Consider the following 27,030-nt stretch of genomic DNA (forward strand, 5'->3'; position numbering starts at 1 on the left):
AATATGAATTGATACACTGAAATAGTTCTAAGGAAGTCTGAAACGAAGGAAATCAGTCTACTATAAGATGGCCTAAAAGGGGCTCAAGATCTTCCTTTTGATTTGGAAAAGGACACCATGCTTACTTTGCAAATTCTGGGTATGTCTAACATCTTAGGCTGCATTTCCCCAAAGCAGACCCTGAGTTGAGGATTCATGGGCAAGTGATTCAGAAAGGCTGTACTCCAGAAGAAACTGGTAAGGGAGTGGTTACTAGGACAGGAAAGAGGAACAAGTCCAGTACGAGGATGATCTCAGGCCAAATCTTATAGAAGGTAGCTTCATTCTGAGGCTGCAGGGGAACTGCAGAGGGTAAGTCACACCTGTGTTCATTGTGACTCAAGACAAGGAAGTTGGGCCTTCATGGCCTGCACCCATCAGTCATTGGCTAAGGGCTCCCCAGGGAGAGGTCTCTGAGCTTGTGGGCAAAGGGACTCCAATAGTCCCAGGGCAGTCTTCTGGGAAATACACACTTGCACAGGAAATTGAAAGTGAAAGCACACATAAGAAAGAGTTGGGGAGCACAGGCTCAGTAAAAGTGATTCAAAGAGATTTGGGCACAACACAGCAGTGCCAGCTCACTCAACTAGTATGTTCACAATGTCACCCTTCTCCATGTATCATTGCACAGAGCAATGAACAATATAAAAGAAAAAGTATCCAAGACATTACAGAAAAAGAATTTTTGTTTTGTTTGATGCTGTTTAATTCTGTCTCTAAATAGACCAAGCAAATTTTTTTCATGTTAGCCTGAGGATAATTACTTTTGCAGAATTAAGGGACTTTTCTTGTAATCCTGTCTACACAGAAGGAAACATGTTTGGAATTTAGTGTGTAGTAATGTGATTTGGCCATCCTCCTAGCTATTGGGCACATGAAGACTACTTGGAGCTTTTCCCTCTGAGTGAACAAGCTTCAACAAGTGCTGGAAGGGAATAAGTCCTTGCCTGTGGATACCCCAAATGGCTGCCCCTGGAGAACTACTGAGTTACTCCCAGTGCACTGTGCTTCTCAAGGAATGGTAATTAGCAGAAATAGGCTACCCCTGAGATGTTGAAGGTAAGAAAGAACAAAAGCATCACTGGCAGTTGTCAGCTGGTGGCTGGCCTGGTACTAACACCTGGACCAGAGTGTTCCCTATATCACAGAAACAATTTCATAGGACACCAGTGTCATGCTGTGACTGTTACGGAGTGAGGCAAAAATAAGACCACTCCAAAATCCTGTCTGAACCAAGACGAAAACATTGGTGACTGCTGCTTCTTTACCTATTACAGCGTTAGCCCCATTTTATTCCCCTGTGCCTCCTAGAAAAAAATTAATATACCCAATTCTAGAACTACCCCCAATTCCTGACCATACCCGATCTAGGCCAAATCCTCGCTTCCTTAAGCCCCTCCCAAATTATCTAATACAAGCCCCAGTCCTATAACAAGCCTCTCCTAACATCTTCCTGAGATGCCCCAGACTCCCTCATGGTGTGAGGTCTCTTTTGTTGTAGTAAGTAATAAATCCAACTTTGATTGACTAGATGTATATTCCTGGCTTTCTTTGACTGTTGGGCCTTGTCTTGGTGAGCCTGAGTCATTCCAGGTTCCGCCCATACACATTCTCACAGGTGAGCTTAAGGACCTAGGAAACATCTAGTGACCCTCCACAAACAGAATAGGAGTGTGGGATACATTTTCTCTGCACCCACCTTTTTGAAACCTACAGATAGTTAAATTTTGTCATTGTTGTTGTTCTGGTCAAGCAATGTTCTTCATTCACTGTAATCCAGTCCTCCATTTTAATGATCTAGGGAACATCAGAATCAGGAAATAAGAAGCTTACCTTGATTCTGTCTCGAGCAAAATTGAGGTAACTTTCACCAGGCTTATCTCCAATGTCAGAGAGTGCTATTGAATAAGGATCAGAATTGTTGACTCGGGCATTCACACACCACTCCACATTAAATAGATGTGCAATGGTGTGAATCGCTAAAGAGGGCAGAAAAGAGACACAAAGAGGGTGAAGGGTATGAGTAATTTTATTGTAAGCTGTGTTTGCCTATAGTCCCTGATTCTATGATAAGTTGTCGGGAGACACAGGGATGGCCCAGGACACTTATAAACAAGAACTGGGTCTCCGGGACCAGAGAGGCAAGGCAATTCTAGTGGGTAAGCTTTTGTCTAGCTATGTGATAGTAGGTAAATCATTTAACCTCTCTGGTCTTGGTGTCCTAGTTTGCAAAATGAAGGTGTCAAACTACAAAATCCTGAAGACCCAAATAAGTTCTAACATGCCACAAAATAATGTTGGTCTCTGAGGATATTTCGATTTGCTCTCATTGTCTCTCTCCCCCGATATATTTGTGCTCAAACCAGAAGATTCTCTTGTAACATATGCCTTTGGCTGTTCCTTTCACCTGACTCTGACATTACTCCAGAGAGAGATGACAAAATTATACTGAACTGATACAAACCATAAGAATGGCCATAAGAATGAATCTTTTTTAAAAAAAAATGCATTCTTTACTTGACAAGTACTTACATAGGACTTACTAGATGCCAAACACGGCTGTAAGTGCTTTACAATTACTTAATCCTTATGAGTCAATGATGTAGATACAATTATAATCGTCTTATCTTATAGATGAGGAAGTTGGGGCATAGACCGATTGCTTTAAAATCTTTCCCAAGGTCACCAAGCCAGGAAGTAGCAGAGTTAAGAATCAAACCAAAGCAGTTTGGCCCACAGATCTGTGCTTTTAACCATTACACTATGCTGCTATGCTGCTTTCTAACAAGATTTTATCATACATTTCACTTTTGAAACATTTTATTTGCCACACTACTAGTAGGAGATGAGGAACCCAGTTGAATGCCTGCGATCCAAGCCTATTTTATCAGGTTAGGGCACAAACTCCTTCAGGGCAGAGGAAAGTCGGTTTGCTTCCTGACTGTGTATATATGCATGCCTATTGTCTGGAATATCAATTATTAAGTGACTTAATGGAGATTTGATAAGGGTCCCAGGTACATCCTTTCTTTCTTTTTTTCTCTTTTGAATTGGATTTTTTATTGAAGTATAACTAATTTACAACATTATATAAACTTCAGGTGTACAACATAATGATTTCATGCTTGTATGTACCGCAAGATGATCACCACAATAAATGTAGTTAACATCTGTCACCACACATAGTTACAGAATTTGTTTTCTTGTGATGGAAACTTTTAAGATCTACTCTCTTAGCAACTTTCAAATACTCAATACAGTATTAACTGTAGTTGCCATGCCAGATACATCCCTTCTTATGCTAAAACTACCACCTTAATAATTGTAATAATAATACAATATATATGTATATATGTATACCTATCATATGTGTGTATACATATACACACATATAGAAATATATGTATCTCTATATATGTATATATAAGCAATAATAATAAATGAAGTGTTTAGTTGTAGTCGATAAGGGTTATCTTAAGGGATTCTCAACTTATAGGCTGTGGCTCCTCTAGGGTTACTACAAGAAATCCATGAATCTACATGTTCAAACAAGTATTTTTTTAAGTGAATGAATACAAGCTATCCTATGTGGACTAACATTTTTGATATTAAAAAGGGTGAAAAGCGACGAGACAATGGAATTTTATCAGAAGAGCCTAAGATAGAAATAGTGTTAAGACCCAAAGGAATTAATCCTAATATTGGGAGAGCAGAAAGAAGAGTGAATATTTTTTAACAGAACTCGTGAAAAAAAAATACAACATATCTCATCACCACCTAATATGCCTACAAAGGCTGACCTCTTATTTTGAAAAGTATCTAAGAATAGAGGGAGCTCTCTGGTTCCATGTTTTCTTTGCAATCTCAAATATCTTAATAAACTTACCAGTGTGAAGTGCAATCATCCATGCCACCATTTTATGAAAGGTGAGGTTCCTGTCCAGTTGTCTTCGAATTCTTGTTGAGCAGCACTTTAGATTAAGGGGAAAAGAATGAAACAGTAATTTTTAACAGAAAGGTTTTCTCTGTGCCAGGCATTAGATACATATCATCTCATTTAATTCTCACAACCACCCTAAAAACTATATTATTCTATCCACTTATAGATGATAAAACTGAATCTCAGATAGATGTAGTCATCTTCCCATGGTCAAACAGCAAGTAAGTAGCAGCTTAAGCCACTTACGTTTTATGTTCCCTGACCAGTGACATAAAAAGTCTCTCCTGGAATCCATTGCTCAATTGTATAAAACAGGAATTTGAACAGAAAACATATCTAGCCACATAGTTTCTAGTTCAGATTAATTTATTCAATAAACAAAGAATATAGAAATTAACAAAGGTCAAGTCTGACCTCAAAAACCTGACAGTCGAATGGGACACAGACAAGTGAACAGTTCTAGAACAAGTGAATTTTAGAACACTCTTCACGGACATATACTATGGGAGGAGAAAAAATAGTCCACCTGCTTATGTTGATAGAGATAACATAACAAGGGGAGATCATTAAACAAATGATAATAGTATAAATAATAATAGCTAATATTTACAAAGAGCTTATGCAAGGAGCTGCTTTAAGTGTTTTACATGCATTGACTCATTCCATTCTTACATCAATCCTATCAGGGAGGTACCATTGTTATCACTAATAACAGATGAGAAAACAAAGGCACAGAGAAGTTACCTTGCCTTAGGTTACACAGTTAATAAGTAGCAGAGCTGGGATTTAAACTAAGACTGTCTGATGCCAGAGATATTAATATTTTGATGTTTTATACCTTATGCAATTACCTTGAAATTAAAGATAGTATTTTCATCAATACATTAATCTAACTGTCCTAACAGTATATGTAAAAAGATAGGGGTTAGAATCTGGATTCAGGTAACTGCCCAAAGTAAAACAAAACAAAACAAAACAAAACAAAACAAAACAAAACCTGGCTTATGATTGAACCAGAGCTTTGCCCTCCTGAAAACTGGTCAAATAGTCACCCTGGCTGCTTTGTTCCCAAGACTAGATATACTGCCACAGAGATTCAGAGAACTTTTAAGATGAATAGAGTGAAGTGCCAAAACAAACAAACAAACAAGCAAACAAATAAATACTCAATCTTAGGTATTAGAAATATCTGGTTCTACACGTATTCAATTTAAATATAGGGATGTTTAACATTTGGCTCACTTATTTTTAATAGAATGCTCTGATTTTATAGAAAAAATATAATTGTTTAAAAAACTGTGTTTACTCCACTATCTCTCAGTTAGCTGCTGAGGGACAGGAGGCTGTTTTGACCAGGACAGCAGATTCCTGGAACTGCAGAAATACTAGTAAGGAGACACTGAGGATTCCAGAAAAAGGAAAAAAGAATTAGGCTTTATTGAGTGCCTTCTGTGAGCCAGGTAAGTTATTCATAATCATTGCCTTATCTAATGCAACAAGATATTATTGTCCTCATTTTACAGATAACAAAGATAAAGGTAAATCTCATATTGGTTGAGATCCAAGTCTATTTGGCTTTAAAGGTTCATGCCCCTTTTTACCAAACCAAATGTAAAGATGTAGTTGTTATTATTTTACCTGTCTAAAACCAAAATGAGAATTTAAGTGTAAGTACTCTTATCTGGAAGGTAATCACAGAAAACAAGATTAGGGGAAGGAAGACTGGGAAGGGAAGGAAACCAATAAAGGGTGTACTATCATATTATATTAGTGGGCTCTCTGATCAGGCAACTCTGGGAGACTGTGTAGAATACCCCAGAGTTCTGTTTTTTTATTTCTTTCCTAAGGGGTTAGCAAACTTGGCTATTCATCCACCAACTCCCAGTCATCACTGGCTGAGGGTTGTTCCCAGGGCATCAGCACCCTGGCATTTCAGACTTGCCTCAGGAGAGGGCTGAAAGAAAATCTTCAGGTAGAGAATGATTGGGGCTTCTAGAAGGTAGCTGCCCCATGTATTGTGACCATCAGTGTGGAGGGAATATGAATGGAGTGCCAATAGAATCAGCTATAACCACGTGTCCACTGGTAGAGCTCAGCAGTGAATCAGGCTCTCAAAACAAGGGTTTCCTGTTTGAAATCACTTATTTTACATTTCTGTTGGTAAAAAATTGATTGTCCTTGTTTTCTTATATAGCCTTGTTGGCTTTTGTGGTTATTTCAAGTTCTGTGCATTGTTTTACTACTTTGTATTCTTTACAATTTTAAGGAAATATCTGTTTCCTATTTGTTTCTTAGAGTTCTTGTGGTAGGCAGAATTCTAAGATGAACCCCAATGACCTTGAATAATTTTCTTCCCTTGAGTTTGGGTGGGACCTGACCTGTGAATATGATGGGATGTCACTCCTGTGATTTTGTTACATTATATGGCAAAAGAGACTGCAGAGGTAATTAAAGTCACAAATTGACCTTAAGAAGAGAGATTATCTGGGTGGACCTGACCCAATCACATAAACCCTTTAAATCTGAGTCTAGAAGTCAGAGATGGAAGAAGTCAGACTCAATTCATGAGAAGTATTTGATGCATTATTGCAGGCTTGAAGATGGAGGGGGCTGTTACTGAGCAACGGCTCACTGCCTGACGCCGTGCAGAAGCCAATACTATGGCACCGGATTTTGAGAAAAGGCTTTTTCTCTGCAAGTCGACTGGCAAGGAGACAAGGTTCAAATGTGTCTGCCGGATCCAGGTTTTAGGGCAGGATTTTAAAGGGTTTCAACACCGGATCTTCCTGGACCACAGACCCTTTCTGTCTGAAAGAGTTCCAGCGCTCAGGTTCCTGTCATATCTGGGTCCTCTGGTTCTATGGGGTAGGGAGAGCACTTAAGGCTTCCCAAGTGTTACTTGTGAGTGGTGTTCACGATTGTTACTCATAAGGGGTGTAAACTTTGGTTCTGGGTCTTGTTAGAAACAGGATATGACCAGTTTGAGCTGGTTCTGCAGTTATAGGGTGTGGGGACAGAGCCCCAGAGAGCAGTTTCCAGGCTCTTGGCCTCATGTGGAAAGGTGCTGGCTCGGGTAGTAAATGGCCATCAACTGTGATTGGGTGGCCATCAGCTGTGGCTGGTTGGCCGTCAGCCGTAACCATTGAGCCATTGGCCACTAATATAACTGCCATGGCTACCGAGGGAAGATGAGGAGAGTGGAGGAGAGTGGAGGAGAGTTGAGGAGAGTCGGTCGGTTGGCAGCAAAGCGGACAGCAGGTCGCACGTCGTGTAAACCCAGCCTCCAGTGAGACCATAGTAGTATGACTACCCTACCTATGGCTCCGTGGTTGTTCCTTTTTGGCCTAGCCATATCCTTTCTTATGTGGGCAGCGGGAGCAGAGACCCCGCAGGAGACCCCGCACGACATAGGGCCACATGGCAAGGGATACAGGGACATCTAGGATCTGAGAGCAGCCCCTGGATGACCTTCAGCAAGGAGACAGGGATTTTAGTCCTGCAACTGTAAGGAACTGAATTTTGCTAACAAGCATGAGCTTGGAAGAAGATTTTTACCCAGAGTTTCTATATGAGAATTCAGCCCAGTTGACACCTTGATTCCAGCCTTGTGACACTGAGCAGAGAACTCAACCACAGGATGCTGTACTTCTGCCCTGCAGAACTGTGAGCTACAAATTGGGGTTGTTTTAAGCCACTGAGTTTGTGGGAATTTGTTACACAGCAATAGATAATTAATACAGTTCTTATTGGAGTGATGGAACACGACCGGAGTCCTAAGAATGAGAGAATGGAAATTAGTAGGGTCAGAAAACAGTACGGAATTACATTTCAGACAGCAAGTTTTGCCAAGAGATATACCGTGTTATATCCCAGCCCTACAACCTAGCTGTGTGATGTTGAATAATGCACTCAGTTTCCAGTTTCTTCATATATATATTTATCACAGTTCTTCCCACTTAGGTCTATTTCATAGATTCATCGAGAGGTATTAAATAAATATTTGATTTTTTTGTATAATTATTTAACTTTTCATTTAGTGTGGCTTGGGTCCCCAGCTAGAAGGTAAGTTTCCTGTATGCAGAGCAATATGTCATATACTTTTAAAAGTCCTTTAATAATTATTTGGTTAAATAAATTACACTTTCACTGTACTAGAATGTAAGATGATTATTCTAAACCAATAGAGATGTATTTACCCACATATCTATCCTTTCTTTTCTACTTCCTGACAAATCATTTTGAAACTCTTGGGGAAAAATATACTGGCTCCTCCGTGTCAAATTTGAAGAACAGTTTTTGTCTTGGTCTCTACACTGTCTCCACAGGTCTATCATCAAAATGGATCATTAAAAATAACAAACAATAGAGTTTGGTGCCTCTTAGCTTGAGCAACAGAACCTTAGAGAAAAATAAACTGAATGCCAGAACAATGGAGAGATGTGCTTCGGAAATGCAAGGTCCATTTAGTAATACTCTGTTTGATCTTAATAGGTAATTCTTTTGTAAAGCTAGTTAGTATGAAACACATACATTTTATTAAAAGGTAAAACAGAGGTTATTAGTCATCAATGGGCCAGTGGACTGGGTCCTAGTAGGGCATCAATCTCTAATTATTCCCAGTTACCCTCTATGGTGTGGTCAGGAATGGAAAAAAAAACTCCAAAGAGAAGCCAGAAGTCATGCTTATATGGGGTTTCCAGATACAGTTTCTTCACCATTTCCTGAAAAGGGGACAAGACAGCCATTTGGTAGGGTGACAAGGAAGAGCTTTGCTGCCTGTGACTACCCAGGGTTTTTTTGTTCCTCCTCTCTACACAGATGTCATTTTTATGCTTTTGAATCACTTCTGGAATTATTGCCAGCCCCCTACCAATTACCCAAGTTGCCATCATGCCCCATAGCTTCCTCACTAAACAAACCACCTCCTTGCTTTTGTCTTTTGTCTTTTATTTATTTATTTATTTTTAGTTTCAGGTGTACAAAACAATGTAATAACTAGACATTTACACCCCTCACAAAGTGATAACCCCCCTCCCTCAATCTACTACCCCTCTGACATCGTATAGAGCTGTTACAGTTCCACTGACTCTATTCCCTGTGCTGTACTCCACATCCTGTGACTATATATATGTGTATATATGTATATATTTATATATATAGTTTATATATATACATATTAAATACATAATATACATATTAAATAAATGTATATATATTTAATTATAGTTGAAATTCAATATTATTCAGCTTCAGCTTCAGGTGTACAGCACAGTGGTCAGGTATCTACACCATCCATGAAGTGGTCTCCCTAATAAGACAAGTGTCCATCTGACACCCTACAAAATCTTTACAACATTATTGGTTATAGTCTCCAAACTGTCTTTCATATCCCTGTGGCAATATTATGTAAAGAGATTAGAATGTACAAATTGACCTTTGTCTTCTAAAGGGAAGTTTCTGTTATTGTCGCCTAGAGCCTTTCCCAATCTCAATCACCTAACATTCAACTGCAAGGGAGATTATTGAGTCATATCGGCAGATTTCTATGCTTTATGCACACTGCAAGAGGAAAAAATCAAAAAATTGAGAAATGGAACTAAAGTATGCACTAAAGAGAAGTGCATACTTAATGGGGTAGAGCATGAGCTTCTATAAGTTACGGAAACTTAAAAGTTCTATGTTAGGTACACCTGGTCTCATCACACATATCGTGAGTGAATCTGAGTTAGATATTTATATGCACTTTGGGAGGAATTGCAAAAGCCAGCCTTGATACTACAGAACTCAGAGGAAGAAGCTGACAGTAATGCCCAGACCTGGTGGCAGTAGAATCTGTGATAAATAGGAAGAATGCTACTTTATTTGTATAGCATTGTTTATAATTTTGAAATTACATGTTTATTCTCTATCTCCTTCATAAAACTCTAAGCTCCTTGAGCTCATGTCCATCCATGTTTTACTCCATGTTTTACATGTACTCACCAGGTGTCCCCAGTGCTTAGCACATAGTTGGCACTCAATAAATATTTGTTGACTCACTTAGCTGACAGGCTTCATCAACTAATATACTTACAGAATGTCATATTCATTCTTACATTTGCATTAACTCACTTGCTTTTCAGCTAAAAATAAAATAAATAAATAAAAAGAACTATGAGACAGGAAGTCCAAGAGACTTGCCCTAGACCACATGATTAGAGAGCCACCATGAGGGCATCCGATTCTCAGACTATACAAGGTTACAGATAAGAGCTCACTCTCTCACCTTCCTGTTTCTTTCAGATTTTAAGACTAGGACTTCCATCCAATTAGAACTTAGTTTCTGCATGGCAAGTTGGGGTTATTAAGGCTCCTGTATGCTGAGCCTCATCCTTCCCCATTTCCCTCAACACAGCAGGCTGAGTCTTTACCCCTATCTTTCCTGGGGTGGGTCAACCCTGTGGCTTTCTTTCTCCAAGTAACCAGAAGGATTATAAAGTGAAGTCTAAATGATTAAAACCACTGGAAACTGAATGGAAGTTCTGTGACTGTTTAGTTTACATAGACTCCTACTAATGAATCCTTGAAGTTACAACATCATTGCCATTTCTAGCCTGGGTTATTCAGCATGTTCAAACATTCACACATATAATGGACTTTCTAAGACCATAACACCGGAATAGGACCGTTTTTAGTTTAGGTGGCATGTAGGAAAGTGAATGGAGTCTAGGGACACGATGACCTAGGTTGGAATCCTAACACTCCCATTTAATTTCATCCTTACTTCACTAGCTTGATACACAGATTTCATGAGCTGAAGTCTGTGAAGACTCAGTAAGTGGCAGCTATTATGATTTCCAACATGAGTCACAACACGCTCACTAATTTTCATCCCAATCAGAAAATAAGTTTCATTTGCCAAGTTCACATTTGAGGCTAGGAAGTTCAGAAGGAGGGACACACCCTATCTGTAAAAGAATGTTGCTTGCTGCTACTTAAAAAAAAAAATACATTCTTTTCCATATAGGTCTCTGTGGTTACAGAGCTGACCTTCTCTGCAATTTGAAGAGCAGCCTCATTTCATGCCTATCTTTAGAGATACTCATGAGGATTTTCCCTCCTGGACCACAGGAAGTCTAAAAGCGGCCATTACAGCATGCACTGCTCATGGGGCATGCAGCTCAACGGCAGTGCAATTTGGGCTTGTGGGGTAACAGGATTTCCTAACGGGCCATCCTGGTGAAAACACTGCCTGTTTCTCAGGGTTTACTTCCTCTAAAAACACACTATTCGAACAGGGAGGGAGAATAAAAATGAATTGTGACTCCTTAAAAACAAAGAACTATAGTGCATGAACTTCACTTACCAAATGTTCACTGCGTACCTACTGTATACCAAACATTGTACTTTATAGGTGGCTCTTCAATAAAACGTTCAAGCAAATGGAATTTGACCTCTGTGGTTTCTCAGGTTGAGGAGATTATCTGGAAATCCTTACAATCAATGTCTACTGTTAGTTGTAGCCTGCTAATCCTGTATTAGTAAATTGAATTCTGTATAGTTCTTAAAGAAAAAACAAATTCTCCTTGGGATCAATGTGAATTTAGTATGACTAGGATAAATGAGGCAGAGTTCAAGGTAAATTCTACTTGTTATTGACAGTTTAGACCACTTTCCTTCCCCCAAAATATTCTGTGATTGCCAAATTAGGTATCAACTCCTCAGCTATACATTCGAAGTTCTAGTTTACCAGTAAAGTCCCAGGTTCCTCTCCACCCTTACCGCAGACATCTGCCCTTTTTACAGTCCCTACATTCCCATCAAAGTAGATTGTTTGCTGCTGTCCTCTAGAAATGATCTCTAATTCATAGGGTGTTTTTTTAAAGCTAGTTAATATAAAAAAACATTTATTAAAAGAAAAAAACAGAGGCCACTAGTCACTAATAAGCCAGTGGAATGGGTCCCACCAGGGCATCAATCCTTAACTTTGGAAGATCTACCCCCTTAGGTGTGGTCAGGAATGGCAAAAAAAAAAAAAAAAAAAAAAAAAAAAGAAATTCCAAAGAGAAGCCAGAAGTCATGTTTATTCAGGGCTTTTAAGAATACAACTCCCTCACCATTTCCTGTGCTTTTGCCATTTTGTCCAGGTAGAAAGTCTTTCTCTCTCATTTACATCTCCTAGAGGCTTATTTTATCTTTATATGCCCCTGTCAAATGCCATCTTCTCCAAGAAGCCTTTCTTCACCCCTTGCCCCACCTGATGTAATTTCCCCCTCCTTTGATTCCCTGTAGCTCCTTATTTGTAATGTTTTATGGGACCCATTTATTTGAGTACGTGTGTAGACTCTAAGTTCCTTGTTTCTCATCTTTGTATAATAATATCTGTAAGAAATTTTTATACCATTTTATAGATTACAGAAGTTCTTCCTACATAATCTCATAATCTTTTTCTTCTAGCATAGTACATTCAGAGACTCATGAAATTGCTAAAGTGAAGGTGAAAGAAGTCCTGGGCATTTAGAAAGCTTTGAATCTTTCAGTTCCCCAGACCCAACACCTCTTAATTGCATTCATTATAGTGTGACTCATTGCCCATTGATTCCATCTGCTTGGGATATTATCCACAAAGAGATATTTTTCTGACTTAAAAATTTTGAGAAACATGGTAGTGTAAGACTAATTCCCAAATTTCACATCAGCTTCATAAAGCCCTTTTTATATACATATACCTATACTTTATATTACATATGTCTGTGTGTGTGCATACACACACGTGCTTTATTGTCTTTATTGAGGTAGGGGTTGATTGGTGGTTGTTTGTTGTTTGAATGTCTGTTCCAGGTTAAATGGTTGTCCTAGGAAGCTCCATTAACAAATAATACAGAAATAAACTATAGATCAGGCATGGCTTAGCTCATGAATATATATTCTACAGAGGTTAGAATTTTCACAAACCATTGGTTTCCTTTTCTTAGGAAAGGGCATTTAGCTTAATGGCCTTTGAAATTTTGAGGAACTCAAACATTGTAAATGTTTGCTCTTACCGCACTGGAACCCCTGAGGAAGGAGAGCAGATTTCGACAGACGGGCAGCAGGATCAGCATGCAGTTGAAATTCAGGCAGGCTGCAGGGGCCCTGGCCAACGCCAGTGCTGACTAGAAGAGGCAAGAGAAGGAGTAGGATGACACCTGTAAGCACAGAACACCTCCCCCAATTCCCCAGAGTTCCCAGCATGCAGCCTACATATCAAGAGACATCAAGTTATCTGGAAAGGAAGGATCTTCTGAGCCAAAGGTTTACTTTTAGGGCCTGCTGGTACCCTTTGTTTTAATCTGGCCCTTACCCCCCCCACCCCAACATTTTATTATGAACATTTTTAAACATAAAGAGAATTTGAAATCATTTCACAATGAATACCTGTTTATCCATTTCCCAGATTCCATCTTTTAAATTTTACTATGCTTGCTTTATCACATATCTATACATCTATCTGTCCATCCCTCCATCAACACATGTTAGTTTTGATGCTTTTCAAAGTAAATTGCAGACATCAGTTCACTTCCTCCTAAATACTTAAGCATGCATATCATTAACTGGAGTTCAGTATAGAAACTGGGGCTTTTTAAAGCTTTTCTTAGCACTTAGACTAACCTCAACAGTAACTTAAGTTGGTATGGTGTACTTCTTTGGCATTATAATTGTTCTTTAAAATACCCAAAGAAGTTGTTTATGTTGGAGAGGGAAAGCAAAAGGAAATCATCCTCAGCATCAACCTGAATAAGTTAACAACAACCATAATAATGTAGTATAATGATCTAATTATTTATACATATGATGCATAATACATATTATAATTAGTATTATTAAGTAGTGAATTCACGGGTTCAGCATGATGTAGTAAACAATATCTTCTGGAGACAGATGAAATTATTTTCATCTGTAATGAAGAAGAAGAGACCTGGCAGTTAAATGAAACTGGAATTTCCTGAAGATCATTTAATAACATGTCACTAGGAGCGGGACTCTCCATGCACAAAAGTGGTAAGAATCAGATGATTTACAGAATATGGAAAGTCCCACTTGTTTCACCTGTGTTACCCCTGGATGGATCTCTTCCACCTGGCCTTCCATTCCAGAGCTATTATTAGATTCGTCCTCTAAGCTAAACAGTTTTCCACCGGTTTTTGGGAAGAGAGGGATGTTGCTGTGACCCTCTGCCACACTTTTGTTTGTCCCACAGTGGAAAGCCTGAAGACTCCTCCCCAGGGGGTAATGGAGGGAGTGAGGCTGATGGTGCTGTTCAGGTTGGTCAGAATATTTATTGAAAATGTTAAAAGGAATATGAACGTGAATTTTTTTGATTAAAAAATGTGAGTTAGTCAATATTGCATCACATGGAACTTATACTTACCCCAAGAAGTTTTCTAGTGTAAAAGAATTTCGGTGGAATATCATAAACTCGGTAGTACCAGACAAAGAGGAAGACGTTCAACCCCAGCCATACCAGCTGCACAAATAGAAACAGTTGCATGAAGTTTTCACATTTCAACAGGTGAATTTCACACAATATTGGTGTCAGACCAGGGTCAGGAGTTTCCCAACTCCAGCCTTTGATACGGGTGCTTACAAAGCTGGTTATAACCATTTTAGAGCCAGCTCTTTCCTCAGGCAGCATTGTTATATTTCTTTGTTATTAACCTTTCCACCCCATGTTGTTCCCCATGATTGTTTTACTAGTTGGTCAGTATGCCGAGTTATTAGCAGTCTATCTTCCCTCCTTTCTTTCTCCTCCTCTTTTCTTTCTAACCTTAGATAGAGAGATGATAGTAGGTGACTCTTTCTAAAAAGACAAGGGAATGGAACACGTTGCTATGTTGTCCCTTGCTCCAGTAGGACACTGTGTTCTACTCTCACAGGTACCGATAAACACCCTCCACCACAGCATCCCAACCAGCTAGTGGGGGTCTCATCAGCTAAACAGTCCAGCCTTTAATTATATTTAATAACTTTTGCTTAACTTTTGAAGGAGGGGATATTGAGCATGAATGAGGGGGTGAAAGGCATAGGATTTTTTTAAATTGCTTGTTTCATCTGAAACACTGACTGCATCAAGCGATGACACTGCCCAGTCCTCTACTTTCAGCTCCATAGTGATTTTTTTTCTTAACTATGTGTTGAAGTACTAAATGTCCATAGACACTTGAGAACAGTCTCTCTTTAAAAAGAAGGAGCTAAAACAACTTTTCTGTTTCCTAATCTTGTCTTTTTTACTCTTGCTTTTCAAGTGGTGCCTTCATTTTCAATTGAATATGTGAGTATGTGATTAGAAGGTCATTTCCTGGGAAAAACTGTAGTAGGATCTAAAAGTGTAATTTGAACTTGTTTTCTACAGGAGTAATCTGTTCTTAAAATGGTGATAAGAAATCAAATTAATAGTTCTGAGTCCTAGGAAGAATTCTATACTGCTTTTAAATGTTGCTTTGGCATAATTTTTTTACATGACAAAATATTTGTTGCTTTAATTATATTTGTGTCACTAATTTCTCTGTATCTCGAAAACTCAAAGACTGAATATTTACTTCATGATTAATTCTTTCAAAAGTTTTGTTTATAAGAATTCTTTTTAACCTCTGTATAATGCTTTCATTGGATATTTGGAAAGAATAGTTATAAATCACATTTCTATCTTCCTAATTATCCATGATTGCTTTGCTGAGACCACCATTGTAAAATAATAGTTGATCTTTGTTATGTTAAAAACTAAATAAACTAATGTGTTTATTTGAAAATTAGCCATATCTTTACTTACAAAAATTATTTCTCAAGATATATTATACTGATTTATATATATAATCATATATAATATATATCATATATATACTATATGTGAGTCTAGATATCTAATTTCAATTTCCTTCCCTTGATTTTTTTTTATAAACCTTACAAATAACTCAAGTTACCTCAGAGAAAAGAAGATACTTAAAAAAAACACCACAGTTGAGAAGTTCAATTATTTTTGGTGTAATTACTGAAATAAAGGCCAATTTCCCACACATGAACCAGTCTTGTACTTATTATTTGGAAAATGGCATAAAATTTTGATTGCCCATTTTTAAAGTGGTATAAACACACAAAAAGTAGAAATTTGTCTTAGAGCAAATATTAATAAACAACTCAGATTCAGGAATCATTATCATGAAATGTCTTCTACTCCCTCTGTGAAATGCTGGCTAATTTAGTACTCCTAAAAACTCAAAAAATAAACTAGGTGAAGTGAGCCCCCAGTTACAGTCTTTCCAATACTAACTTTGAAAGAATGGACTCAGTCTGCTTACAAATGGATGTATGTTCACACAGTAAATCAGTTTCAACACAATTTGTCAAATAAACAAAACAAACGAACAAAAAAGTTTTTTCTATTTTAGTTCCCAAGAGAACCCAGACAAGTCAGAGGATTCATAATGTATCTCTCATTGGTACTTACAATGACAAAGATGGAGAGTCCCTCATTCACAGCCCAGTTCCCCATGGTGGCAGAGGTACAGTGTCTTGTGTCTGTCTTTCTTCTCTGCTATGCTTCTTCTTCCCATGAGGAAATGAAAATAGTGCCTTGGGGCAATCTGTTTCCTTTTCTACTATCAGGAAATAGCTAATCATTGGTTAACTGAAAAGCTTATATTCATAAAAAGTTTCAATCTTTAAACCACAAACTACAGAGAAAGGGTCTGTAATGATCCAATCACAAACGAACATAGTGAAAAATGAATGAAACTAATTTTTACAACTGGAAGTAACAGTGTAATTCATGGGATGTATTTTACACAGTGAATTAAAGTTTTCCTGAAGTTGTGGTTATCCTTTCTTTTTAAATGTGTTTTCAATCTTTTTATTAACATATTTTATTACATTAATATGAAGTGAATTAACTTTTTGAATAATCAGTTATCAACTAGAAATTTTTAAAAAGTCACCCAACTAGACAAGACTGTATGCTAGGTGAAAAACATTAAATAGGTGTGATATTTTTTGATAGGCTAGAGCAGCATTTTCAGCCTTGTTGAGAAAAATAATAACAATGGTGATGGTTAATATTTATAGAATGTTTATGTTGTGCTAATTTTCTAAGATACGTATGTATGTGTGTACATACACACATATACATATATATGCACACACAAATATATGTGCATGAGTTGATAAATATATGCGTGTGTGTACGCACAAAGACACACACACATACAAATTCAGTATGTGTAATTCATTTGATCCTAACAATTCAACCTGTATAACATAGGTTCTATTATTATGACTACATTTACAGATGAGGAAACTGAGACCCAGAACAGTTAAGTTACTTGGCCAAGGTCACGCAGTTAGGAAATAGTGGAGCTGGGATTTGAAACCCAAGCAGTTTGACTATACTTTTAACCATGATACCAGAAACAAAAAAGCCTGAGTGTGCCCACCCCATCCAAAATCACTCCAAAGGCTCCATATGTGTAGGAAATAAAAATATAACAATATACTAAAATGTTGGGATGGCTATAGCATTCCCAGGCAGACATGGCATTCTCTAAACTAGGTATGGAGACAGGGTCAGAACAAAGGTAGGTCAGATGTGGTAGATGCCAAAAGCCAGATTTAGCAATTTTTTTCCCTAACTACTAATCAGTCTTCAGGACATGAAAGGGACAGGAGCGCAGGATGGCAACCCCACTAAGAGATAAAAGTTGACTAATTGCACAAGGGTTATTCCCTAGAGAGGTAAAAGAAGAAATTGGAGGAACAGAAGTGAATGAGGGAAGAAAAAAGAGGAGAGGCATGAATTCTTTTGGTTGTTGTCTATAAACAACTTGCGACAGCCTCCAGAATGATGACGATTAGTAAAGTAACATTATTTTTCTTTCTAGTATTTAAAGAAATATAATCAACTGTGACCTTCTCCATTGTTCTTGGACGTCATGTAACCCACATAAAGGGTTGGCTTCATGGTTCCATTGGCTTCATGGTTCCATTCCACGCAGAGATGAATTCAAAGAAACACAGACAATCAAAACACGTGACAGTTATTTGCCTCTCTGCTCTGAGATGTAGTCCCCACCCTCCCCTTGCTCGGTTCTGTTTTGGAGAGAAGTATGTTTGCCAGGCTCCTTGGCCACTCTGATTTCTGGTATGTTCAACCAAATCGTAGGATGAGGAGCAGGAAAGAAGCCAGAGTGTTTCTTCCCTGCCTTTCTGCTTCAAGTGGCATCTCTGAAGTGACTGCATTTTCACTGAGGCTCCAGCTCCCACCAATCTGTCTTTCCCTCTGTGGCAGGAGCTCCTGCTGGCCACTGCCACTGTAGTTCTAGTTCCTTCCAGGTGGTCCTGGCTTGGTCCTGGTATTAGTCACACCACCTTCTTCCAGTTTCCCCACACCTCTGAGGGTTGTAACCACTTTCTGTAGGTGTGAATACTGATGATGCCTCTACACCCATGTTGGGATTCCCTGATTGCCATCATTCATGTAATACATTCCTGGAGTGAAATTCCCTCTGTTGAAATATGGTGCTTTCTGTTTTTCTGACTGCACTTTGCCTGATACAAAAAGTAATTCAGACCTGTACTTTCACATGTAATTGAAGAGGTGAGGCATAGGTGCCTAATGAGGGATAAAACACCTTCAAAACCTGCTCCATCTAGGGCACTCTCAAACTGTCCCATAGGGATGCCTATTGCTCCATCGAGCTCTTTTTTTTTTATTTTTTATTTATTTATTTATTTATTTTTATTTTTTTCATCGAGCTCTTTGAAGTTTATCAAAGTCTTCTTTCTACTTCCTCCTTTTCTGTTTCCCAGACTACTGGTCCATCCTCCCTTATTCTACCTAGATCTTCAAGTCTCTCCCACATGTTTTTATCCACTTCCTGATGCCTGTGCTCTGCTGGAGCAATGGGAAGGGGACCACGAATACTCATATGCGAAGCAGTCATGTTCCTTGTTTCACATAAACCTATTTCTTGAACATTTTCCAATTCCCTTCCCCAACCTCCACAATTGGAGGGAAAAATTTTTTTTAAAAAAAGACTTTCTTCCGTGGGTAATCAACCATTCCTTCCTATTGCTTTTTTTTCTCCTTTATGCAAATCATCACAAGGAGGTGAGCAGAGATTTTTTGAGTCTTGAGAACCGAAATCAGTCTCACAGCTGGAGTGAAAGAGATCAGTTTCAATGAAGAGTAAACTCTTCCTTTTATGGAAAGTAAGTTCCCTTCTGAGAACAGTGTTCTAGTAAATGGTAATGTGCATTGCTCTTGGAAAGACAGGCGGAGAGTTTGATCAAGGAGCAACAGGTATTGGTTGACTGGTATTGACTGGACATGAAGAGTGAAGAAAATTGAGCCTCTATGCATTAGCCAACAGTTTATCTCCCCAGCCACTTTGGCTTCTGCTGTCTCCTAAGCAGTTAGTGTCAAGCTAGACTGTGGTGAATGTAAGGAAGTACTCACAACTTCCAAGAGGCAGTAAGGACCAGTACCCTCAGGCTTATGATTGAAATCTTAATACTTTTGGCTGAGAAAAAAAGAGAAAAGCAGACCCAAGTCTCCAGGAAATTCCCGGAAATTCCCTTTGCATCCTGAGTATAATTCCTTCTTGATTTCTCATACTGAAAAATTAGGCTCCTAATTTATTCCAAGAAAAGTGCGTGAAATTGCTGAAGAAATGGAGGTGTGCTACTACACCAAGATTCCCAATGAGGCTTGTTCCCACTGATGATGAAAACTGGATTTCTGTTCCTTTCATATCTGCTGTTCTTTCCGGAACTGCCAGGCTGCCACTCTATATGCCTCTGTGAGTTATGTGGCCCCACTCTCCTTGCCTAAGGATGACCGGTAAAAAGATTTCTTCCCCCTGGACACACTGATTGTTCCAGGGGTGGGCACTTGACCCAAACAAGGCCAATTAGAGTTACTTGCATGCGGAGGGAGTTGTTGGGGACTCTGGAGGAGAAAGGGTGAAAGCTTTCTCTCTTTGTCAATGACGTGTGCCTGCTGCTGCCCTAGATAATCTCTACCACCTTCTGTTAAGAAGCTGTATAAGAATTATGTCAACACAAATGAAATCTGATTACTAGCCGAGGAAAGACAGAGAGATTTGGAGACAAATATGATGACAACGTTTGAATTCTCGGGTCTGGTTTGCCTGAAACCCTTGGACATCTCAGTTATTCTTACAGACTGGTTTCCTGGAAAGTAGACTCTGAGATGGAGATTAGTGTTCAGAAGTTTTAGTAGAGGGTAACTTTGGAGATAAACACCCTTAGAAAGGAAGGAAAGATAAGAAAGCAGTAGTGGGCAGAAGAAGTTGAATTATCATGTGGTCACATTAAAGCCTCAGCAACCCTGGGGAAAGAGCTAAAGCTAGGATGATTCTTAATGAGCTTGGGCAAGACAATTCCCTTCACTGAGACAGTCTCTGTAGGTGCTGACAGCAGAGGAACAAGTCCTTCATTCTTGAACGTCAATCTAGTCGCCATATTATAATATCCAAATCAGTTACACAAGCCATAAATTCCCACCACCACCACTTCCTACTTTTAAAAAAATAGTTGGCTTTCTACCACTTATACCTAGAAGGGTTCCTAGTAAAGCATGGTGTAATGAAACCCACTTCTTTGTAGAACCACAATCTCCAAGGTTAGTGAAATTTGAATAAGGCTGCTGGAATAGGATCCAGATGTTCTATTTCCTGTTTGAAGGAGAAAATCAAGTAAAAGAAGAAACACTCAGGGAGGAAGGGACAATTTACTTATGTAGGTGACTAAAGGAATTAAGAATGTGGTTTTAACTGGCATTTCATTTAATAGATGGTAAAAATGTCTGGTGATGAAGATTTAAAATTTAACTCTTTATGTTAAATATGATACATGAATCCATCAAAATAAGGAAGAAAATGAGGAAAGCTTGCATATTTTCTCTCACTAATCATTGATTTGAATTTAAAACTTTCTAATATGCCTGCTGTGTAAATTGTCTATTTTCTTTTTTTTTTCTTGAAAAAAATCTATTTGTATAGATTTATCTTGGTCTTAACAACAACTAACATTTGTGATGCCAGATTGTGGTTAATATATGCCAAGTGCTTTATGTGCTTTATCTCATTGACTTTTCACAACCACCTATAAGGTATATAAAATTACTATATCCGTTTATAGTAGGATGAATATTGGCCCCCAGAAGATGTCTACATACTGTACATATCCCTGCAAACTGTGACTATGTTACCTTACATGGTTAAAAGGACTTTGAAGATGTGATTAAGTTAAAGAGTTTGAGATGGGGAGATTATCATGGATTATTTTTGGTGGACCCAATGTAATCACAAAAGTCCTTATTAGAGGGAGGCAGGATGCTCAGAGGACTAGAGAGAGGACATGAGGAATGAAGCAGAGATTAGAGCAATGAGAAGATGCTATGCTGCTGACTTTGAAGATGGAGGAAGAGGCCAGGAGCCAAGGAGTGCAGCTCTAGAATCTGTAAAGACAAGGAAATGGATTCTCTTCTAGAGTCTCCAGAAGCAACGCAGAACTGCTGACACCTTGATTTTAGCTCAGTGAAATTGATTCCAGACCTCTAATGTCCAGAACTGTAAGCAAATTAATTTGTGCTGTTTTAAGCCAGTCAGGTTGTGGTAATGTGTTACAGCAGCAATAGGAAACTCGTACAGCATTTTATAGATGAGAGATAAAGGTCCTAGGGAAAATAAGTCACTTGTCCAGTTACTTGGCTCCTTAATCCCAGAGCTGAGATTTGAATCTGGGCAGTCTGGTGTATTGCTACTTGTTTGAGCCACCAGAACCATTTTGTAAAGCTAGGGCTTCCTTGTAAATAATAAAATCATTTCATGAGCATCAGCTGGCATCCCAATGCCCATGGATTGAATTTGAACTCTGCTATCCTGCTCTTGGTTTGCAACACATAACATAACTCTTCGCCACATGACTGATCAGAAGAGCCCTTGATTTCCAGCCCCCTCCTGCCAGTTTCCTGCAGTAACCCATGCTTGCAGAACCAGCTCAGCCCAAGAAGACTGAAGAAGTTTGTTGAGCAACAAGTGTTAAGTCCCTACAGTTTCTGTATATTTTGCCTGAACCTGAAGTTAAAAGCTCTGTCTCTGTGTCTCCTCCATCACGTTTCCTTGCCCCAAGATTGATCTGAACTCTTATAACCCACCTTGGGCAGTTAGCAAAGGCTCATCTTTGTGAAGATGTTAAATGGTAACTTAAGTATTTGCCAGGTGAGAGATTCAAGTGTTAGCTCTTCTAGGAATGTCAGCATTGTAACAGGATTCTCTCTAAGAGAAAAGGTATATTCATTTCCCATGACCCTGAGATCTAGCTCCTTCGATACTTTCAGCAAATAATGTTTGGCCTAACAAAATTAAAGGGTCTGACTGCTTGCTAGTGAGAAAGTAAAGCAGTTTCACGTAAATGTATGTAGTTGCATGCAAAATATCTGTTAACATATATAACCACAGTACAATTATCAAAATAAGGAAATATAACATGGATACCATATTGTTACCTAATTTACAGTTCATAGTCAGAGTTTACCACCTATCCTGATAATGTCCTTTTCGTGATTAGTTTTTTTCCTTTGCTCTGCTCCAGGGCTCAATTTAAGATCATGCACGGAATCCAGTTGTCATCTATCTCTGGTCTTCTTTAATCTGGACGAGTTTCTCAGCTTTTATTTTCTTTCATAACTTTGGCATATTTGAAGAATATAAACTGGATATTTTGTAAAATGTCCCTTATTAGGGGTATATATGATATTTGTTCATGACTAGATTCAGGTTATGCATTTTAGGCAGGAATGTTCTAGAAGTAATGTGTATCCTTCTCAGTGCATTAGATCAGGAAGCACATGATGTTGGTTTGTCACATTACTGGTGATGGCCTTGCTCTCAGGAAATACACACAGAAGTGTTTAAGAGTAAATGAAAACAACTTATTCTGCATTGGTTCAAAAATAATGTGGAGAGCAAATGATAATATAAATGTGATAAAATGTTAATAGTTGAAACTCTGGGTAAACAGCACACTAGATTTCTTTGTACTATCCTGGTAACTCTTTCACATGCTTGAAATTATTTTAAAATAAAAAGGTTTTTAAAATCTGACATATTAAAAGCTGTCTTCAGGGTGTACAGACTGCTCTAGGAATTGGAGGCAGAATTAGTCTTGGGAGATGCTGTTTTTCTGTTAGGGAGGGAAGGCACTTTGATGTGCTTTTTGCTAATTTAAAGTCACTGCCTGGCCTGGGGATTAGAGGTTGAGTCGGAGAAAAGCTAAACTGCTCAGTATAATAAAATGAAATGATGACATCCTTGGATGGAGAAACTTACAGTGTTACCTGATTTGAGGCTAGCACTGGAGCTTGTGGAAGAGAGTATCGTGGTGGATAGAAGTGGTTCTCACAGAGATGAGGAATAGGCCCCAAATAGGACAGAATGTCTGGCTTAAGAGAGGAAATGGCCAATAAGGGACTTTCCTGTTCATGGCGATGATCGAGAACAGGAATACACAATAATGATTGCTGGTTTTCCCTTTCCTATATTGTAATTCCTTTGTGTTGTTTGTATGTCTTCACTAAATCTCATTAACCAGCACAACCCTGTGTCATCCTTGAATTAATGGTCATCTTGGGGGATAAGGCAGAAGCTGGCAATGGGGTGAAATACACCAGAAGGTGCTGAGGCAGCAAGGACAAGTAATGATGAGATGATCAGAGCTGACCGAGAGGAAGAGCAGCAGGAAAAACCAGGAGGATATCAATAGTCTGAAAATCCTGGGAATATTTTGGAAAAGATACTGGAATTTCAGGTATTTTCTGGGGTTTGAATTATAGTGATTTAGATATTAAAGGGAAGAAAACCACAGAACCCTGGAGAACTTGATTATATACAAGAAAGCAGAGTTCATTTGCCACAAATGGATCATATGCAGTAAATGATAAAATTATATATATATATATATATATATATATATATATATATATATATATATATATATATGTTTCAATGGTTTATTCAAGTCTAAAGAAGAGGGTTGGTTTGCCTACCTTTTATTGCAACAATTACTAGGCAAATAATGATTTAGCAAGGCAAAATCATCCATTGCAGATGAGGTGGATCAAGAATGAGAATTTTCCTATGGGTGTCATTTCAAACTCTGCTAATTTGGGGACCACATGCAAAAAAATTAAAATAGATAATATTTATTTTAATGTAGTGAGATTATTAATTTGTGGGCAGTTGTGAGATTTATTGAACTGTTGTCTTGAGACTGAGATCTCATTAATTAAAGAAGCCTAAGAAGGCTGGCCTGGTGGCTCAGGTGGTTGGAGCACCATGCTCCTAATGCCCAGGTCACTGGTTCGATTCCCCCATGGGCCACTGAGATGCGCCCTCTACAGCTAAGATTGTGAACAACAGCTCTCCCTGGAGCTGGGCTGCCGTGAGCAGCCGGAGGTCAGCGTGGGCTGCTGTGGGCTGCTGTGTGCTGCCAGGAGCAGCCAGTGGCCATTGTGAGCGGCTGACTGCCTCAGCGGGGGGGAGCGCAAGGCTCATAATACCAGCATGGGCCAAGCAGCTGTGTCCTACACAAGTAGGCTGAGAAACAACGGCTTGAACCGGAGTGGGGGAGGAAGAAGAAGGAGGGAAAAAGAAGTCTAAGAGACTCAACCAAAACGAGTTCACATCAAGTTTTGTTTCACCACTGATGTGAGAAGACATCTGCACACACTGAACTTGAAACTACAGGCTAAAAATGTAAATATTGCTGTCAGTTCAAGGAAGTGAAGATATTCAGACTCCATCCAGATTTTTATATAATTCAGAGACCACATTCATTTCCCTTACTAAACTTTCCTGGGATCAATAGATTAACAACTTTGAACAAAGGCAAACATTTTGGTAGAAATGAAACCACAATTAAAAAAAATAGATTTGATGACAGTGAATCACATTTAAAATTTCTTCATTTGCCTTTGAAATTTAATATCTATATCCACACACATATAATTGAATAAGTACCTGTTCTGTCAGTGTGATTCAGTTTTAAAAGTATTGATTGGGCTTAAAAACGGAAGATGCCCATCAAAACTGGCACTGTCCATGGAAATGTGGTATACATAGGACTATAGATGCCCGAACTCTCCTAATATATCTATCAATATGGCCTGATGATGAGCAAAGCTTTGGTCTCAGGTGACTATAATTGCTGTCATTAATGAAAGCACTGAAATCAAAGAGGCATCATGAGTAATGTAAGCCCAGAGTCAAATGATGTATTCTGTCTATGTCCACTCCGCATTTCCCCCAGGATATTGTTGCCTGTTAAATACCAGAATAGCAGGTATTGTTTTAAACTATTCCAAAGATTTTCTCAATTTCCTTCTCTTCTGCTGCCTCCCAATATAGAGAATGAAAAAACAAATACTAGGTCTCCCAAACTTCCCAAATTCCCAAACTTCCTTGCAGCTAGCCTTAAAAAATCTTCCAGGTGGAAGGGAAATAAAGCATTACTGGGAAAGCACTTGATTTTATTAAATTAATAATAATAATAAAGTCAGGGATGATGTCAATGAAAATGGTGGTATTATGGACTAAATTTCATCTCTTCAGAATTCATAATTGAAGCCCCAATCTCCCATGTGACTGTATGTGGAGATGGGGACTTTAAGGAGGTCATTAAGGTTAAGTGAAGTCTCGAGGGGGGGGCATAATCTGATAGGACTGGTGACCTTATAAGAAGAGACACCAGAAAGTTCTCTCTTTCTCTGTGTGTGCACAGAGAAGAGGCCATGTGAGGACACAGCGAGAAGGCAGCCATCTATAAGCCAGGAAGAGAGGTTTCACCAGAAATCAACCCCGATTACACCTTGATACCATTTCCCCGAAAATAAGATCTAGCCGGACAATGAGCTCTAATGTGTCTTTTGAAGCAAAAATTAATATAAGACCCGGTATTATATTAATTATATTATATTGTATTATATTGTATTATATTGTATTATATTGTATTATATTGTATTATATTATATTATATTATATTATATTATATTATATTATATTATATTATATTATATTATATTATATTATAAAGACCCGGTCTTATAGCAAAATAAGACTGGGCCTTATATTAGTTTTTGCTCCAAAAGACGCATTAGATCTGATTGTCTGGCTAGGTCTTATTTTCGAAGAAACACGGTATTAGACTTCTAGCCTCCAGAACTGTGAAAAAATAATTTCAGTTATTTAAGCCACCCATTCTGTGGTATTTAGTTTTGGCAGCCTGAAAAGATTAATACCGGCAAAGTAAGGAAATCCTGGGGCTTTTCATCCCAGACTCATTGAAAAACCTGGGAAAAACTGTCAGGATAAACCGTATCAGAAGTCTGGAAGATAAAGAAAGCTTTACAGCAAACCAGCAAATGCTTAACTAACAGAAAGTCCACTTAAACACAATAGGAGAGCTTTGTGGCATTTTAACCTACCTTTGTCCCACCCCGCTCCTCCCTGGGGCAGTAGTGATCTTGAAGCTAGCATCCTGCATTCCCATTGTAGGTACCTGGTTGTAAAAGGACCAGAGCAGACTTTATTCCAAAGAAACAGTGTTTGTCTGTTTTAACCTGTCTGGGGGTTCCCTGAAGGACTGACAAAAGTGCTTGGTTTTGTTTCCTCTAAATCAGAGTTCTCTCATAGTGGACAAGTGGCTATGCAAAGGTCCTTCCTCAAAAACATTGAAAGGAAAGCCACTGCCACCAGGGGTAAAAAATAACAATTAGGACAAACAACAGACACACTGACAGCCTGGCAGGAAAAGTTTGGGTATGAGATTTTGGGGGGAATAAGGGTTTTGACAAGCGGCTCTCTAGACTGGAGAAACTAGACCAGCCACATGTCCGGGGGAGGATGAATGCTCAGAAAAGATCTAAGAAAACCATAAGCTTCCACATCTGGCTGATCTTTAGGCTCCAAGCAACTAGGAAGTGAAGATTAAAGGCCGTCTATGACAAGCCCTCAGCTAAT

At 38.6% G+C, this 27,030-nt stretch overlaps 1 protein-coding gene across 2 annotated transcripts in view; it reads right to left on the reverse strand.

Annotated features, from left to right (window-relative positions):
• Window positions 1-16,545, reverse strand: part of CYBB (cytochrome b-245 beta chain) — a 33,788-nt gene extending 17,243 nt beyond the window's left edge. The window contains exons 1-5 of one of the 2 annotated variants that reach the window (XM_081042661.1): window positions 16,443-16,545; window positions 14,370-14,465; window positions 13,003-13,113; window positions 3,926-4,010; window positions 1,873-2,018 (exon numbers count right to left, since the gene is read on the reverse strand). In XM_081042661.1, the coding sequence (XP_080898787.1) occupies window positions 1,873-2,018; window positions 3,926-4,010; window positions 13,003-13,113; window positions 14,370-14,465; window positions 16,443-16,487 (483 nt within the window). In that variant the 5' untranslated portion in view covers window positions 16,488-16,545. The remainder of the gene's footprint in view (window positions 1-1,872; window positions 2,019-3,925; window positions 4,011-13,002; window positions 13,114-14,369; window positions 14,466-16,442) is intronic. The other variant, XM_081042660.1, reaches the window with a different exon arrangement.
• Between the last annotated feature and the right edge of the window lie 10,485 nt (window positions 16,546-27,030).

The sequence above is a fragment of the Rhinolophus hipposideros genome (genome assembly GCF_964194185.1).
Source record: "Rhinolophus hipposideros genome assembly, chromosome: X".
NCBI classification, from domain to species: domain Eukaryota; kingdom Metazoa; phylum Chordata; class Mammalia; order Chiroptera; family Rhinolophidae; genus Rhinolophus; species Rhinolophus hipposideros.